Source organism: Nomascus leucogenys, chromosome 5, assembly GCF_006542625.1.
Source record: "Nomascus leucogenys isolate Asia chromosome 5, Asia_NLE_v1, whole genome shotgun sequence".
NCBI classification, from domain to species: domain Eukaryota; kingdom Metazoa; phylum Chordata; class Mammalia; order Primates; family Hylobatidae; genus Nomascus; species Nomascus leucogenys.
The window spans coordinates 5,932,841-5,950,990 of NC_044385.1; the positions used below are offsets into that span (position 1 = coordinate 5,932,841).

The 18,150-nt window shown below is 39.4% G+C and overlaps 1 protein-coding gene across 3 annotated transcripts in view; it reads left to right on the forward strand.

The window, feature by feature from the left end:
- The window catches only part of PLD5 (phospholipase D family member 5), a 367,552-nt gene that overhangs the window by 160,635 nt on the left and 188,767 nt on the right, over window positions 1-18,150 (forward strand). For 2 of the 3 annotated variants that reach the window (XM_030812606.1, XM_003267323.3), the window contains exon 4: window positions 14,514-14,625. In XM_030812606.1, coding sequence (XP_030668466.1) covers window positions 14,514-14,625 — 112 coding nt within the window. Of the gene's footprint in view, window positions 1-14,513; window positions 14,626-18,150 lie in introns of those variants that run through there. The other variant, XM_030812607.1, reaches the window with a different exon arrangement.

Genomic DNA, 18,150 nt, shown 5'->3' on the forward strand with positions numbered 1-18,150 from the left:
ATAAATTAATGAAAGCATAATTAGGATACATACAAATTCTCTGTTGTTATTTGGCGCAGTTCAGAATTGCATCTTTTGTTTATATTTAGTTCTCAGCGCTTGGTTTTATAGAAAAGGCAAATTTGCAGTGTTATTCCGGATCCATATACTACAGGGGAAAGATCGTAGGCTTTGTCATTAATACATTTGATTGACTAATAGTTTAGTAGTTGTGGTCACATTGAACAGATGTCATAACTCATCTGATCTTCAGTGTTCCCATCTATTAATTAAAATTAATTCTGATTTATAAATTTATACCCCTCTATAAAATGGGTATTATAATAATAATGCCTATCTCATTTGATTGCTTGGTGAATTCAATTAGATAATATTTGTAAAACAATAAAGAATGGAGCTTATAAAAGATAGTTATGGTTTTCATTTTTGTTGTTTTGATGCAGGACATTTACTTTCAAATTTAGTGGACATGACTCTCTATGTAATCTTACAACAAGAATAATAGCTGTCTGTCAAGATTTCAACTTATATGAAAAAAGGTTAAGATAGAAAATTCTAAACAGAATACAAATTCAAATTGCTTTCTAGGGTTTAGGTGAAGAAAGGAGAGGCCGGGCGTGGTGGCCCACACCTGTAATCCCAGCACTTTGGGAGGCGGGCGGATCACAAGGTCAGTAGGTCAAGACCATCCTGGCCAACATGGTTAAACCCCATTTCTACTAAAATACAAAAAATGAGCCGGGTGTGGTGGCACGCACCTGTAGTCCCAGGTACTTGGGAGGCTGAGGCAGGGGAATCACTTGAACCCAGGAGGTGGAGATTACAGTGAGCCGAGATTGTGCCACTGTACAGCCTGGTGACAGAGCAAGACTCGGTCTCAAAAAAAAGAAAAAAAAAAAGACAGAAAAATACACATATTTTTCAGGTAGATGCCCACTTTTCTCTTTCAATATGGTGGTTTTCAACCGTGGCTGCAGGTCAGAGTCACCTGGGGAGATTTTAAAATATGCTTATGCCCAAGCCCATCCTAGACCAGTTAGGTCGCAATATTTGGAGAGGGACCCAGGCTTCAATACTTTTAAAAACGATGAGGGGATTTTACTGGGCACCCAGGATTGAGAATCACTGTTTTAAACCATCCCGGTCTAAGAAACATTGTTCAACTTTCATAGGTTCCAAGATCAGGCCAGGTTGGTCCCTACCCCGGTTTGTCAACCTAACTTTGCCTGTTTCAGATTAATCCTGTGATTGCAATTGTTCCCTCCATAGTGATGTAAATGAGTAGCAGCTTGTACTTGAATATTCCGCATAGCCCTGGACTCTAGGACCCATGCTGTATTTATCCTGCTGGTGTTACTGTACAGCGCACCACCAGTAACAAAATGGAGCTCAGTGATTGGTTTGAAACAGTAGATTACCTTCAGCCTTCTCATCTCCAGGCTGCATATGATATCAGTAGAACTCCTGGTACAGTGTCAGCATAAAGACAGCATAACCTCATGGAAAGAGTGTCCCTTTATTCCAAAGTAGCATCTATTCCCTGCTCCACAAAATCAACACTCAGCAAATGCTTATTTGTTAATTAGCATCCTCCCATTTTAAATGTGACAACAAAATGATGTTAAACGTGTCTTTATTGAACAAACGTGTATCAAGGTGCGGTGCTATTTGCTGGGGATAGAAAATTAAATAAGCAAGGGTCCCTATCTCCGTAGAGCTCAAAGTGTGGTGAGGGAGACAGACAAACAAAAAACCATTTATAACAATACAGAATAATAGAACAACAACGAGGGGTGCTGCCAGCAAATTGGCTCATGTGGGATTACCTCTGCTTTTGAACTGTGCAGCAGAGCTCACAGGCTCTGGTGGATTTGGGTCCTATTTTTTCTTGGTATGTTCTTGCTGCTGCTTCATGCTGCCATTTCCCCATCTGTTGAGTAATCCTGATTATGTTCTTGCTTGCTTTCAAACATATTTCTATGGGAAATCATTATTCTAATATAAACTCATAAGCATTATCATTAGTAAGAGTTTAACCTCTCTATGATTCCTTTTAAATCCAATCATATGGCCATGAATAAATCATGAACCTAAGATATTCCTTCTAATTGTTTGTATTACTTTCTTTAAGATTGTTTGCTTATATGCTTGTTTATTTTTTCTCTGTATCTTCATTTGTGTTTTTCCTATTTTTCTATGACCTTTTTTTTTTTTTGGTACTTTCACTCAAATAGAATAGGTCAGATTTTTTCCTTTATCATTAGTAATAACCTCTCACGATCAAAAATTTGGAAACTATGGAGAAATGAGAGAGAAACCAAATCCTCCAGATGGCCACCAACAAAAAAAGTTTTTGACAGTTTGATATTTCATGCATAATTTGTATACATGGGCTTGTATTACATAAAAAGAATTATATCTTTTGTTTGTTTGTTTGTTTTTGAGACAGGGTCTCACTCTTGTCACCCAGGCTGGAGTGCAGTGGCGTGATCTCAGCTCGCTGCAACCTCCACCTCCCAGGTGCAAACAATTCTCCTGCTTCAGCCTGCCAAGTAGCTGAGATTACAGGTGTGCGCCACCATGCCTGACTAATTTTTGTATTTTTGGTAGAGATGAGGTTTCACCGTGTTGGCCAGGCTGGTCTCAATCTCCTGGCCTTAAGTGATCCTTCTGTGTCAGCCTCTCAAAGTGCTGGGATGACAGGTGTGAGCCACTGCCTCCGGCCTAAAGAATTATATCTTAATTTTGAAGTTAACATTACAACATAAGCACCTTTCCATTTTATTAGAAACACTGGTAAACATATTTTAATTGGCTGCATAACATACAATGTACTAGATTTACCAGGTTAAGTTAATATAACTATTTCTCTCTATTGGACATTTAAGCATTTATCTTTTCTCCCTTTTTCTGAATGAGCTGCTGCAGTAAATATCTGTGCATTTTCTTTCTTACTGTCCATTTGCTCGAGATCAATTCTCAAAATGTAAGGATAGGGTATCTGAGCTGCCTTGTTAAGACCATGGAATATTTAGGGAGCATGTGGCAAGTTCTCATGGCTTTTCCCTGGGGATGCTGGAATCTCACTGCAGTGAGGTTTTGAAGGAATTCTCTGTCTGTTCTGCGTGGGGTCCTCTTCCCTCTTGGAATAAGTGATTGTGGAAGTGTTGGGGATGTTTGGCACATCCTGGTGTTCCTTTCTTGCCTTGATCTCCCCTCTTTCCTCTGGAGCAAAGGGATGATGCCAAGCTGTGGATATGGTGCTCTTCCAGATGCTGCTGAACGGCAGTACCAAGATAATGTTGTCTGTCCCCTCTGCAGCCAGAGTGGACGCTCGAGCAACCCCACAGGTAATTTTCAGCTACTGTAGGATTCCAGCTGCCGAGGGCCTGGTTACCAACCTCCTGCTTCTGATATTAATCTCTTGCTATTTCCTGGCCTGTGATTGGCATGAGGAGCATATTCATCTCTCTTCATCTGTCCCTGACAGGGATGGCTGTGTTTATACCCACAGGGTGCATAATTGAGATAACCATCATTAAGCAAGGCCTTGATGATGAACTGTTCAGACCCATTAAATCGTCTAATGAGATGGAGCCTGTTATGATGAATGGATAGGCAGCCTGCATGCCTCCACGCCAGATACTCTCTGCTGGTTTCAAGCAGATATTCCTTGTGGCTCATTGCCAAAAAATGAGTACTGTCAATCAAGGTGCTGGGTCTGTGGCACTGAACTAAAGCTCTGATTGATCCATTGGGACATCTGTGAGGAGATGTGGAGCTCTGCTCCACTATCTTCTGGGTTTGGGATAAGGAATTCCATATTTCTCCTGGCACATCCTTAGAGCTATTTGCATACTCTGGCCACCACTCCAATTCCCCTCTCTCTCTCAAGCTCCAAGCTTAATCAGCAGGTTCATCACTGTGTTATCTCATAAACACTACCTGGATTCCTTCCAATTTATAAATAGTCGTATATATATTCATATATATAATTTGCGTATATATACAAATGTATATATACAAGTATATAATATGTATATATAATTTATATAATGTTAAATAATATGTATTTAAATATTCATCTATATATGTAAATTTGGGACAAGGTCTTGCTTTGTTGCCCAGGCTGGAGAGCAGTGGCACAATCATAAGCTCACCTTCAGCTTTATCCCCCTGGATTCAAGCAATCCTGCCTCAGCCTCTCAAGTAGCTGGAACTGTAGGTCTGTGCCACCATGCCCAGCTGATGTTTTTAAATATTTTTATACCTTTCTTTGGGGAACTGTCCCTGAGGCCTTATGCTGGGTTATTGATGCCCTGCTATGCTTTTCCCTTGCTCTGTCTTCCTCCATCCTGGAATTGGGGATATTGGGCTGTATTTGCTTATCTGTCATCTACATATTCTCCTTGAATATCGCTAGTACTTTCAGGTCACTGACACATGGGAAGCAACCGGTAAATAAATGCTTTGAATGAACTGGCCTAAAAGTCACGTCTCTTTATCCAAGGGCATTTGAGAATAAAGGTTGACACTGACAAATATACAAGGAAATAACATTCATGCTTACATCTGTGGCAAACTTTGTATATCCTACAAACTAAAAATTCAGTAAGATATAAGTAAATATAAGTAATATAAGTAAATAAATATGAGTAATATAAGTAAATAAATATCAATCTTACAGCAAATTTAACTAATTGATTAAATAAACTAATGAATTAAGCCCAAAGAAGATTCGTATATATATTTATATGAATATATATATATTCATATATCATATGATCTTTCCTCTTAGGTCATAAATTTTAAAAAAAATCAAGGCTAGTGTATTGCTTCAAAAGAACACTTTGACTTAAATCCTAAATCTTATTTTCTTATGACTGTAGCATCAAATGTTTAATATGTTTAATCAGTTATATTTCCTTTTTAATTTTGATTTAAACTTTATGTGCACATATACCCACACACATATATATGTATGTGTAAGTAGGATAATGGTATATCCAAGATAAAGTCTTCTGCAATTTGGTGCTTATGTTTCTCTGGGATAGGTTTCTAGGTGCAGGATTCCTGGATGGAAGAAAGCCAATATGTCAGAGTATCATTTCCCCAAATCTCTGACAAGAGGAAGTGTTGACACTCCTAAATGTTTTTCAGTCTTTTTGAATACAAAGAGAGGTCTCTTTAATGCACTGCTTTGAGCTGCCTTGATTACATAAAGCATCTCCCTGTGTCTGTTGGCCATAGAGGCTTTCTTTTCTTTTCTTTTTTTTTTTTTTTTGAGACTGAGCCTCACTCTGTCGCCCAGGCTGGAGTGCAGTGGCGCGATCTCAGCTCACTGCAACCTCCGCTTCCCGGGTTCACGCCATTCTCCTACCTCAGCCTCCTGAGTGACTGGGACTACAGGCACCCGCCACCACGCCTGGCTAATTTTTTGTATTTTTAGTAGAGATGAGTTTTCACCATGTTAGCCAGGATGGTCTCGATCTCCTGACCTTGTGATCCACCCGCCTCGGCCTCCCAAAGTGCTGGGATTATAGGCGTGAGTCACCGCGCCTGGCCAAGGCTTGCTTTTCTTAGTCATTGACTGTTCTCATACTTTGCCTGCATTTTATTGGGCTTTAGGCCTTTTATTATTTTTGTTTGATAGAAACAGAGCCTCACTATGTCGTCCAGGCTGGTCTCAAACTCCTGGCCTCAAGTGATCCTCCCACATGGCCTTCAAAGCACTGGGATTACAGGTGTAAGCACTGCACCCAGCCAATTTTTAACACATTTTGTAGAGTACAGCTATTATCCCTTCATCTCTCATTTGCATAGCAAATATTTATTCCAGATTTTTTAATTAACTTTGTAGTATCTCTTGCAGTATAATTTATTTAAATAAGTTATACTTCTATATGTCTGTATTCTCTTTTATTACTTTTATATAGCTGGTTTGTATATTCATTTCCTGTGGCTACTATAACAAATTACCATAGACTTTTTGGTTTAAGAAACAGAAATTTATTTTCTTACAGACCTGGAGGTAGGAAGCCTGAAATCGGTTTCCCCGGATCAAAACCAAGGTGTCAGAGGGTGATGCTCCCTCCAGCGGCTCCAGAGCCTGCCAGCATTCCTGGTCTCTCCCAGCTTCCGGTGGCTTCTGGCATTCCTTGGCTTGCTGCTGCACCTTCCAGCCTTCAAGGCCAGCATCTTCCAATCTCTCCCTCCTCCATCTTCACAGTGCCTCCTCCTCTAGTTGTGTCAAATCCCCTTTTGCCCATCTCTTATAAGTACACTTGTGATTGTGTTTAGGATTATCCTCAGATAATCCGGGATAATCCCCCATCATAAGATCCTTAATTTAATAATATCTGCAAAGACCCTATTTCCAAATAAGGTAACACTGACAGATTGCAGAGATTCAGATGCCTTATCTTTGGGGAGCCATTATTTAGCCTGCTAACAGCCTGATTAAGGTTCCCCCATTCCAAGACAGTACATGTCATTGCCTAGATGTTTTTGAAAGTATTAGTGTGTACTAATTCTGACTGGAAACACATTTTTCTTTGTAATATAATATAGAGGTCCCTTCATATGTGCCAGATTAAACCTTTTTAACTTTTTCGAACTGAATTACAATAGTGTCTTTTTATTGATAAAAATCTTGTGCCTCTATTTACAATAGCAAAGACTTGGAACCAACCCAAATGCCCATCAATGATAGACTGGATAAAGAAAATATGGCACATAGACACCATGGAATACTATGCAGCCATAAAAAAGAATGAGTTCATGTCCTTTGCAGGGACATGGATGAAGCTAGATGCCATCATTCTCAGCAAACTAACACAGGAACAGAAAACCAAACACCACATGTTCTCATTCATAAGTGGGAGTTGAACAATGAGAACACATGGACACAGGGAGGGGAACATCACATGCCAGGGCCTGTTGGGGGATGGGGGGCAAGGGGAGGGAGAGCATTAGGACAAATATCTAATGCATGCGGGCCTTAAAACCCAGATGATGGGTTGATAGGTGCAGCAAACCACCATGGCACATGTATACCTATGTAACAAACCTGTACGTTCTGCACATGTATCCGAGAACTTAAAAATTAAAAAAGAAAACAAAACGAAGAAAAAATCTTGTGCATACCATACCATTTCTGGATTATCTATTAAGTTCCCTTCTATATTTATACATTCTTATGCCTCTACCATGTTAATATGATGAATATGATTTTATAGTATTTTAAAAATAATACTGAAGGTATTTATGGTTATAAATTTCTCCTCCACACCAGATATTGCCTCCTTTCATGGTTTTGCTATGAGGTACCCACCTATTCATAGCTTTCTAGAGAAGGCATACATTTACTTTTCTTCTTTGGTATAAGGATAATCTAAGAGTGAGTTTTAAATTCCCAAATAGGTAAGATTTGTTTTATACTCACAAAACATGTAAATGATTTGTTACTAATTTTCTTAGATTGTGAGCAGAGAATGAAGCCTATAGAATATCTCATTATAAATTTTGTTCAGGCTTCTTAATGGCAGTTACAAGACAGATTTTTGTAAATGTTCCACAGACGAAAATTGTTTTGAGGGGATTTGATATATAGAGTGAGAAGTATATAAAAGTATACATATAATCGTTTATTGATAATATGTAATTTTTATATATTCTTGTTTGTTTTCTATTCGATCTGCCCAATTTTGAGAAATATATTTTGAAGTATTACATTGTGATAGTATATTAATTGCATTTCTATTAATTTTTGCTTTATATATTTAGTTGCCATGCTCTTTGGTACATCTCAGTTTACAGCTCTCAAAGCACCATAAAGTGTGTCATTTCATAAAAATGACCCACTTTTTCCCATCTAATACCTTAAAGCCCACCTCCATTTTTAGTATAACTTTTACTGAGATTGTTTATCCTGTTGATTGTAGATCAGCATTTCTCAACCTGTTTTTTATTATTATCTTCCTGAGGAGCCTTCTAATATATTTTATTCTTAATACTGCCTCCCATGATATTATAATATCACAGATACACTGCATATGTGTTCTATGTATATCTGTGTGTTAGTCATCGAAAGAGTAACACTATTTCAGTCCCTTTGGGGCAACATCGCTCCCATTGAGAATGCACGTAATTGATTCTCAGTAGACCTTCCCCTGTAATGTGTGACTTCTATTTCAAAAACCCACATTTAGTGCATGAAACACATGTACATATCATATTGTTCCTCACTTATTTCTTCTCCCCTCATCTTCTTTAATGGTGTTCAGTGTTATTTACTGTTTGGTTACAGTTTTTCTTTAAATATGAATATGTTCCCCATATGGGTTAAGTAGACAAGATAGTCTCTAAGTCTGTTTCTATCTACAAATATTTCTTTCACCCTGGCAGGTGACATTCTTGAGTGTGTAAAGGATTCTTGGGCATCAGTCTTTGTCTTCCATAGGCTATACAACCATGTACTTGCAGCTGCTTAGATCTCTGCCGGTCTGATTCATTTTCCTTGATGGGTAACTTTTTTTTTGGCGAGAGGTTGGTCTTTCTCCTCGATGTTAAGTAATTTTACAGAATATAGCTCCATGTTTTTTTCTACATCAAATTTGCCTTCACCTTCATGTACCTTTTCAGCTTGTAGATTTATTTCTTTCCTCAACTTGGATCATTTTTTTTTATTTTGGTATTATTTGCAAACCTAATCTTTTTTGTATGCCTACGAGCCACATGCTATATCTCCTCTGTTTATATATCAGCCTTTTCCCTGATTCCCCTTATATGTTTCTCTCTCTCTCTCTCTGTGTGTGTGTGTGTGTGTGTGTGTGTGTACATGCACATGTGTACTTTGAGATATTTCTTGCATTTGATCTTCAGGCCACTAATTCAGGCTTCAACAATGGCCATATGGTTCTTTAATTACTCCTCTAAGTTCTAAAATCATTGAGTATTAGTACCAGACACACTTGACCATCCTTGAGTGCACATATTGTGTTTTAGTTCTAACTTCCATCTTCTCCAGGAGACTGTATCACCAGCTGCCCATTGTATTAAGCATCTTCCTTCTTGTTATTGGTTCTCTTTAAATGTGTTGATATTTAACTTTATCAGATTATTAGTGGCTTCCATCCTTCACGTGAAGTAAGGTAAAGACTGAAGATGTAGCATTGAATGGTTTACTAGTTCCTCACTGGGGCAACCAAAGGAGGCCTCTCCCCTCATATACCCAGCCTCGGGTTTAGGGAGGTGGCCTTGGCTCCTGCCCCACCTTTTGGAGAACAGGCAACTCTGGAACACTCATGTAGGGCTAAGAATTGTTCTGCAGGCCTCTGGACTCCCCAGAACCTGAGTCTGCTGGTAATTGAGTGTCCCTCAGCCCCAGCACTGCTTGGCTTGGGAGAGTCTGTTAGACCGTAGCGGGGAATGGAAAGAGTGGGAGAGACTGGGGAGTAACTTTCTTTAAGAATACCCCTTCCTTTTCCAACTTTAACATAACAAAATGATCATTCAGGGAGAACTGTGTTGCATCAGGAAGAGAGATGTATGTTCTAGGCCTGACTTTGCCACTAGCAAGCCGTGTGGTCATCAGCATGTCACTCAGTATCTTGTACCTCTGTGTCCTCGTTTGTAAGATGAAGAGATTGGCCGATTATTGATCTAAGTGGTCTCCCAGAGTTTGTAGGAAATCTCAGTATCCCGAAGGTTTTCATTATCATGGGGAGTAAAATTCAGTGGTTTTTCCATCTGTGTTTTGTGGAGCCCTGCGGATTCTGTGCGGGAGGGAAGGAAAGGATTGGAGAGGTTTCGCTTACCTTTTTATTTGCACTGAGAGTTCAACTGCTAAAACAAGCTTGAAAGCCAGCACTAGAGTCTACATAAGCCTCAGAATTAAGTTTCTCTGACATGACTTTGGGTTTCTCTTTGGTGTTTTTGCTTATTTCCTTCATACTGTACTTGGGCATTTCATCCTCTCTCCCAGTTGTTTTGGGTCAACAGAAGCAAGGAGTATTTATGACCTACCAGTCTTTTGGGGTTGAAAGGTACCAGAAGATGCCACCTCAAAATAGACCCCTTTGGCGTATGGATTATTTTGAGCTATGGGTAATTGAGAACCGGCAGTGCAGGAAGGGTTTTTTTTTTACCTTTCTCTAACTGCATAAAAATGATGGCTCCGTACCAGGAAGAGAGTGACTCCTGGAGACAGCTGTCATCACCTGAGAGGCTCATACCTGTATAACAGGACAAACCTTACTTACCATACCTATCCTCACCTTCTTATAACTTGCCTTCCCCACCCAGAAGCCCCAAACTCATTTTCCTTTTCTTAGCCAAAGATAGTCTATAAACCTCAATCATCTGGCCACCTCCTTGAGTCTTGTTTCTTTGCTGGATTCCCTTGTATGCATGTAATTAAAACTTCGTGTGTACATAATTAAAATGTTGTTGGTTCTCTCTTGATAGTTTTTCATCAGTTTGATTCCTGGGCCCAGCCATTGAACCTAGGAGGGTAGAGAAACAGGTTTATTTCCTCCCCTACAGGATTGAAGGGTCTCCTACATTAAGCATCCTCTTCAAAGTCACAAAGGGGCTGAGCTGGGTCTCCATTTTGGGGGTACAGCTTCCTGCATACGACTCTACTGTACATCATAAGGTTTTTACAGACTTCATTTACAAATTGGTCTAAAATAGGTCAGCGTTCCTGAGACACTGATGGTCTTTGAGATAATTTATCTAAGTCTGAAATGTTGGCTAATGTTCTTTACTAGAAAGATCAAGGTTTTATATTGGTGATGTTTAAAAGTCAAGGGGCTTTTGTTATTTCTTATTTAAAAAAATGATGTGTGAGGCCAGGCACAGTGGCTCATGCCTATAATCCCAGAACTTTGGGAGGCCAAGGGGGGTGGATCACCTGAAGTCAGGAGTTCAAGACCAGCCTGGCCAACATGGTGAAACCCTATCTCTACTAAAAATATAAAAATTAGTCAGGCGTGGTGGCAGGTGCCTATAGTCCCAACTACATGGGAAGCCGAGGCAAGAGAATCACTTGAACTCAGGAGGCAGAGGTTGCAGTGAGCTGAGATCACATCACTGCACCCCAACCTGGGTGACAGAGCGAGACTCCGTCTCAAAAATTAAAATTAAAATTTTTAAAAAAATGAGTGAATGTAACTCAGAAAACATTAGGAGGCCTTACTGCAGATCTCTGCATAGAGTAGAGTTTAATACCTGTGGAAATGATTACATTTTGAATGTCTTCACAAAAATTACTGTATGGGGAGATAACACACTGAAGATGATTGAATAGAAATTCTACCTCAAGCCTAAGTATAGAAACTCTACCCAAGCCCAAGATCATTACAGTGAGCACTATAATTAAAAATTGTGGGATTCCTTGGTGTAAGTAATCAGCACATACTAAAAGTAAAAATAAGCTTTATTTAATGACAGTCTGCCAGTATCTGTAGATTTTGGAATTTCTATTTTCATTCATGTGTGAGAGTTCTGGTTGTCTTTAAGTCCCACAAAAATAACACAGTGGAAATCAATTTAAGGCACAGAGCCAGAAATACAGTTAAGTTAGATGGTCTCTTGAATGTTTCATTGGTTCCAAATATATTCTGTTAACTAAAAAAATAAATGAATTTGCCAAAAAATACTGGCCCACTGACCGTGGGGCCTTACGGAACACACAAAGTGTGTGTTTGTGTGAAAGGGAAAAATACAAACAACTTACGTGAACATGTGATGACCATGAGTCTAGGTTCTGGAAATCTGGGTCATGCAGACCTTCAATGGAGTAAGAGTAGAATGGACTCCTCGGAGGAGTGCCAAAGCTGACAAGGAAGTATTATTGGTGTCAACTCTGTCTGAGGAAGAACCACAAAGCCCCTTGACGTGTATTCTCCCTCACATCCCATACCTGAGCCTCTCACCATCTAAGCCCCTACCTCTACACAGTACATTTAAAATTTACATAGACACTAAAATCCGCAAATCAGCACCTGTTTTTTTCTTTCCTGTCCTTCTCTGTCTCTCTGGTTGCCTCTGTCTCTCACCCTCCCTCTCCCCTCCTGCCTCTTTTTTTTTTTTTTTAATTTTTGAAGATGGGGTCTAGCTGTGTTGCCCAGGCTGGAGTGCAGTGGCACACCCATGGCTCACTGCATCCTCAAACTCCCAGGCTCAAGCACAACCTCATTCTCCTGAGTAGCAGGGACTACAGGCGTGCACCATCATGCCTGGCTATTTTTTTTTTAACTTTTTGTAGAGACAAGGTCTCCCGATATTGCCCAGGCTGGTCTCGAACTCCTGGGCTCAAGTGATTCTTCCACCTTGGCCTCCCAGAGCACTGGGATTACAAGGATAAGCTCGGCCTCTGGCTCTTTTTTAAATAAGGAGTTAATAACTGTCTGATGCACTCAACATACCATGCCAGAATATCTGGTTTGTGGTGAGGCTTCCTCCAGGCTTTTGGAGTACAGAGAAATTTAATTGCTTTCGATGAGCTCCACTTTGAGCAACTTCTATTTCTACACTTGTTTAAACTAAAAGGAAGCCTCCATGCATGGCACAGGTGCGATGGTGCAACTTCCACTCTGTCCTCCAACGCCCAGGGGTTATGGAACAATGGCTATGCCAGCCAGCTCCAGGCTAAGGCACAGCTGGATGTGCCAGATACTCCTGCTGCTGTCAGCTGTGACCACAGCACTGGCACACCAGCTTCTTCCTCCTAACACCCTAAAGCTTCAGGGTCTTGATCTTCAGCTTCTCCCTTTCCCTTTCCTTTTCCTTTTCCCTTTCCCTTTCCTTTCTCTCTTTTCTCTCTTTTTTTTTGTTGTTGATTTATTTATTTTTTTTGATGGAGTCTCACTCTGTCGCCCAGGCTGGAGTGCATGGCGCGATCTCAGCTCACTGTAACCTCCACCTCCCAGGTTCCAGTGATTCTCCTGCCTCAGCCTCCAGGGTAGCTGGGATTACAGGCACCCACCACCATGCCCAGCTAATTTTTGTATTTTTAGTAGAGACCGGGTTCCCCATGTTGACCAGGCTGGTCTCAAACTCCTAACCTCAGGTGTTGTGCCCACCTCAGCCTCTCAAAGTGGTGAGATTATAGGTGTGAGGCTACACACCTGGCCAGCTTCTCTCTTTTCTAAGGCTGAATTGCAGGAATCACCGCTCTGCCTCCACATTTCTACCATTCTGTCTTTCCAGTCACCAAACCCATTCCATATCATTATCCACAGTCCATTCTTACCAGAGCAAGATAAGACCTTGCCACTGTGGGGCCATTAAGACCAAAGCCTTATTCTCTGTTTAGCTCCTGAAGGCATTTGAGTTTGTGACCCAACAGCAAAAAGCTAAAAAATCAATACAAGAAGACCATTTTCCTTTTATGATAAGGAGACAGACGGGAGTCTATTAAAACATACAAAGGATGATAAATAGGATAATGGTGCAATCCAATGACCTGAGATAATGTGATGACTGTGGACCTACTGTTATTCAATCTGCCTGAGATTAAAACTTACTCTAAAAATTATATGCTTTTGAAAATCCTATAAATAAAACTTTCATTTATTTGTTTGTTTGTTGAGATGGAGTCTTGCTCTGTCGCCCAGGCTGGAGTGCTCTGGTGCAACCTTGGTTCACTGTAACCTCTGCCTCCCAGGTTCAAACAATTCTCCTGCCTCAGCCTCCTGAGTAGCTAGGACTAAAAGTACGCACCACCATGCCCAGCTAATTTTTCTATTTTTAGTAGAGACAGGGTTTCACCAGGTTGGCCAGGCTGGACCTCAAGTGATCCATCTGCCTCAGCCTCCCAGAGTTCTGGGATTAGAAGCGTGAACCACCATGCCTGGCTGAAAAACTTTAATTTTGGTTTTGTTTTTTATTTCAGTTATTTTTAGGCAGAACATTAGTTGAATTCATTAAAATACATTTAAACAACATGAATGCAGGTATATCTCTGATTAGTAACCATAATTTCCCTCTTAACAGCTAATACTTAAAGGATGCTTCCTTATTGTTAACTTCTTTAATCTCACGAAAACCTTTTGAAGTAAATACTAATATTATCTGCATTTTGCAGAGGAAGAAACTAGAGGTTAGTGAGACTAAGAAACAGCTTGTAAATTGGAAAACCAGCTGGAATCTAGGTCTCTTTGGGTCAAAACACAACGGCTTAATCTTCTTTGCTGCCTCTTCCTGTGTAGATAACAGATTCATAAAGCAGAAAAAGGGTAGATTTGCATTGTAGCATTGGAATTATTATTGCAATAATTGTTTAATTGCACAATACCCCCCAAAAAGTGCAATCTGTGTTCATGCTACCACTCTATTGATATAAACTCTTCTGAAAGAATTTCATAAACCTGAATACCAGTTGTTGAAATGCTTGACTTTTTAACATTTGAATGAATAGATTAATTTTAATGAGTTTATTTTTACCTGTCTAAATTGGGAAACATTTAGGCTTTCTGACTTTCTTTGTCTCTGAATATTTTTTCCAGGGTCAGCGTCTTTTTGAAAAGTTGCTCCAACTGACTTCACAAAATATTGAAATCAAGCTAGTGAGTGATGTAACAGCTGATTCAAAGGTATTAGAAGCCTTGAAATTAAAGGGTAAGACCAAGGTTGATATGCTATTCTACCACTGGGTGTTCTGTTAAGATACCTTTAATTTCACTTAAAATAATATGTAATTTCTTTATAGTTAGTACATTTCACTTAGTACATAGTACATTTACATCTTCTTTGAAAAATAACTCGATTAAAGTTTTTAAGTGGAGGAACTAATTAATATATTGAGATTAAAAAACGGTTGCATATTAGTGTAAGCAAAATAATCTACTGGTCAATAAATGAAGATTAACTAGAAAGAAGAATCTTTCCCTTTCTGAACACTTCAACGGTGTGATTACAGAGAAGAACCACTTCTCATCAGAATAGACACTGGATCTCTACTTTTCTCTTGCCGGCCAAATGAAAATCCTTTTCATGCTATATATTTAACAAATAATATAGTCAGGTCCTGGAGTCTATGGAACATTGCCTGACTCACGAGTTTTAAGACGATTCCACAGGAGAACACCATTTATATAGCCACTTTGCAATTTTTCTCACAATCTCATGAAGACTGAAAATAATTCCAAAATAACTTTATTTTGCTGTAATCTCAACCGAATTGAGCTCTCACATCCAAATAGTTTTTACTGTTTTGTAAAAATTGTTACCTGGAATTTATTATCCAAATAAAGCCTCTAAAATGAAAAGGCATGTTTGAGCCAGTGAAAATGTTCAAGCTGCCAGGTGTCCCTGGAAGAGGACAGGGCACTGACCTCAGTGAGTCATTCATGTTCCACCTGATGGTGTTACAGCTCATGTTTGTGCTGTTTGAACATACTGTGCATTTTTTGCTTGTCATCTTCCCCACATTTTTAAGTGGCAATTCCTTCTAAAAACGGAACAGAAAATCAAATAAGTGAGCCCCAGTGGCCCTTCCTCCTGAAGAAGAAAAATTGGAAGTGATAAAGCATATTGAAAGTCATAACCACATAGAAGACATAAGCTTGGCCATGCACATGTTTTCTATGTACAGGAAAATAAAACATGAGATAGTCGTACGTTTGAAAAGCTATGCTGTGCTACTTGGGTGCAGCAGAATGTCTTTGAAAAACTTGTAAGTGCCTAGTTCAGTGGATTGACGGATACAATCAACGTGGCTTAGAAATGTATTCTTACTTTTCCTACTTTTTAAAAATGTAAAATTGGGTTCTCACTATCTGATAATTTGTTAGACAACACTTTTTTTCTCAGGAACTGATTACTTTTGGTTAACCGAGGTCCTGTATTTGCAGATGATTTTCCTTCTGGAGTTTACTAGCGTCTCTTTGGGTTTGATTATCCTGGCAGAATAAAAAGCCGATGTTTTAGAAAGAGAAGGAGGGAGCCCGAGACATCCACAGCTCTCTTTCTGGCCATAGCCCATGCTAAATCTTGTAAACTCAACCAAAAGTTAAAACTTGGGGATATCAGGAAGCCTAACAGATTTTCTTTGGAGTTGCTGAATATTTGCTACTGTAAACAGCAAATGGCGATTGACAAATGCACGAATAAAGGCCTGGTTTACATTTCTATTGTGAACTATACGTTAAAATTTCATTATAGTAATTGCGTCTCACAGAAAAAGAAGTGTTTGAATTTCCAAGCATATGTAGATACTACTGCAACTTAGGTTCTGTTGATATATAATAAGACTTCTTATCAAAACATGAAAACAAATGATTTTCCTTCACAGGAGTAAAGCACTAAACAGGACCCTAATTTCTCATAGCTATTTTCTAGGTAGCGATAGTAGGCCTCCCTGGCTCCTAGGGATGCACATGATGTGTATACTCTATGTAGAACGTGTATAAATCTTTAGAATACTGTTATTGTATTTCTCTACTCTCATCCTTTGGTAGACATATATTAAATGATAACAGTGCATTTTAGAAATAATTTTTATAAGACTATTTTAAATCTGTGATTGAATATCTTGCTTAAAGGTTATCTTTTTGGGGGGAAGGGATTCTAGTCTTTTAGCAAAATTCTAGAAAGTTTTTTCCAGAAATATCCCGCAAAAAAAATAGGTAAATATAGGTAAATATAAAATGAACCATGAGCAATTTCAGCTGCAAGAGTTACTGAATATAGAAACTAATCAAATATATGGTGAAAAAGAATAAAAGTAGGGCTTCCCAATAAATGATGACGATTTAGTGCAGGTGTAAGTAGGCCCAGAAAAGGCCAGGCAGGCTGGAGAAGTGAGACAGCTGGCCAAGACCCCTCTGATGGGTGGTGTGCATGTCATTCCGGTTCCTTTTGCTCCCCGTGCTTTGCCTCTCTCCTTGACTCAGAAGTCAGAAAGATAAACCGTCTCTCCATGGTCTCAAACTGTGGCTTGGAGGTGAGGTGCTTCTGAAACCTGGCCCTCATGAAGTCCTTGCACCCAGGGAGGGATTTAATTTTACACAAGGGTCCCTGTAAATTCAAAATGAGTTTTATTAATCAGCTTTCTTAATTTCACTTCCTAATCATCTCCACCTGTATCCCTCATATAAACATCTCAAATGCAACATGTTGACTCAGCTCACATGCTTTCTTTCCCTCCCTGCACCAACACGGCATCTGTCCCTATACCTAAATTTCCATCTGCTCAGTCACTCATGTTAGAAGCTCAACTCCACACTCTCATATGCCACATCTAAGGAGCCACAGTCTATAGACATTACCCCCTCTGTCTTTCTTCTAGATACCACATTTCCTCCTCACCCGCCTGCCTTATTTCGGGTCTGTTAATACTTTGCTCAAGCCTTGGTCACCCTTCCTCTTTCACCATCTGCTCTTCCACACAGCTACCAAAGAGACCTTCCACCACATGGTTATTATCAACTTACATGTTCACCCAAACTGCATGCAGGTGTGAGGATGCCTGAGGAATATCATGCATACAATAAAAAGCACAAGTATTAAATATATAGCTCGATGAATTTCACAAAGTAAACACACCCACATAACACCTTCACAGATCAAGATGTAGGACGTTGCAGACATCTCAGAAAGCCTTCTCAATCCCCCTTGCAGTCAGTGCCCTCTGCAGAGGGAACCACTATTTCGACCTCTACCATAGATTACCTTTGTCTTTCTTTGAGCTTTATATAAATAGAATCACAGAATTCTATGTCTGGATTCTTTGGCTCAGTTTTATGTTTATAATACCAGTACATGTTAGATATAGCAGTGGTTTATTTTACATTGTTGTATAGTATTCCATTGTATGAATATAGTACAATGGGTCTGTTCTACTGATAGTAGATGTTTGGGTTTTCCCTAGTTTGGGTTATTATATATAATGCTGCTATGAGCATTCTTGTACATGTCTTTCAGATGCCTACACATACACGTTTCTGTTCAGTATGTACTAAGGATTGGGATTGCTGACATAATAGGCTATATATGTGTTCAATTTCAGTAGATATTGCCAATCAGTTTTCTAAGTGGTTGTACCAATTTACATTCTCACAAGCACTATGTTAATGTTCTGTTTGCTCCACATCCTTGCAAAATTTGGCACCTTGTTTTTTTTTTTTTATTTTAGCCATTCTG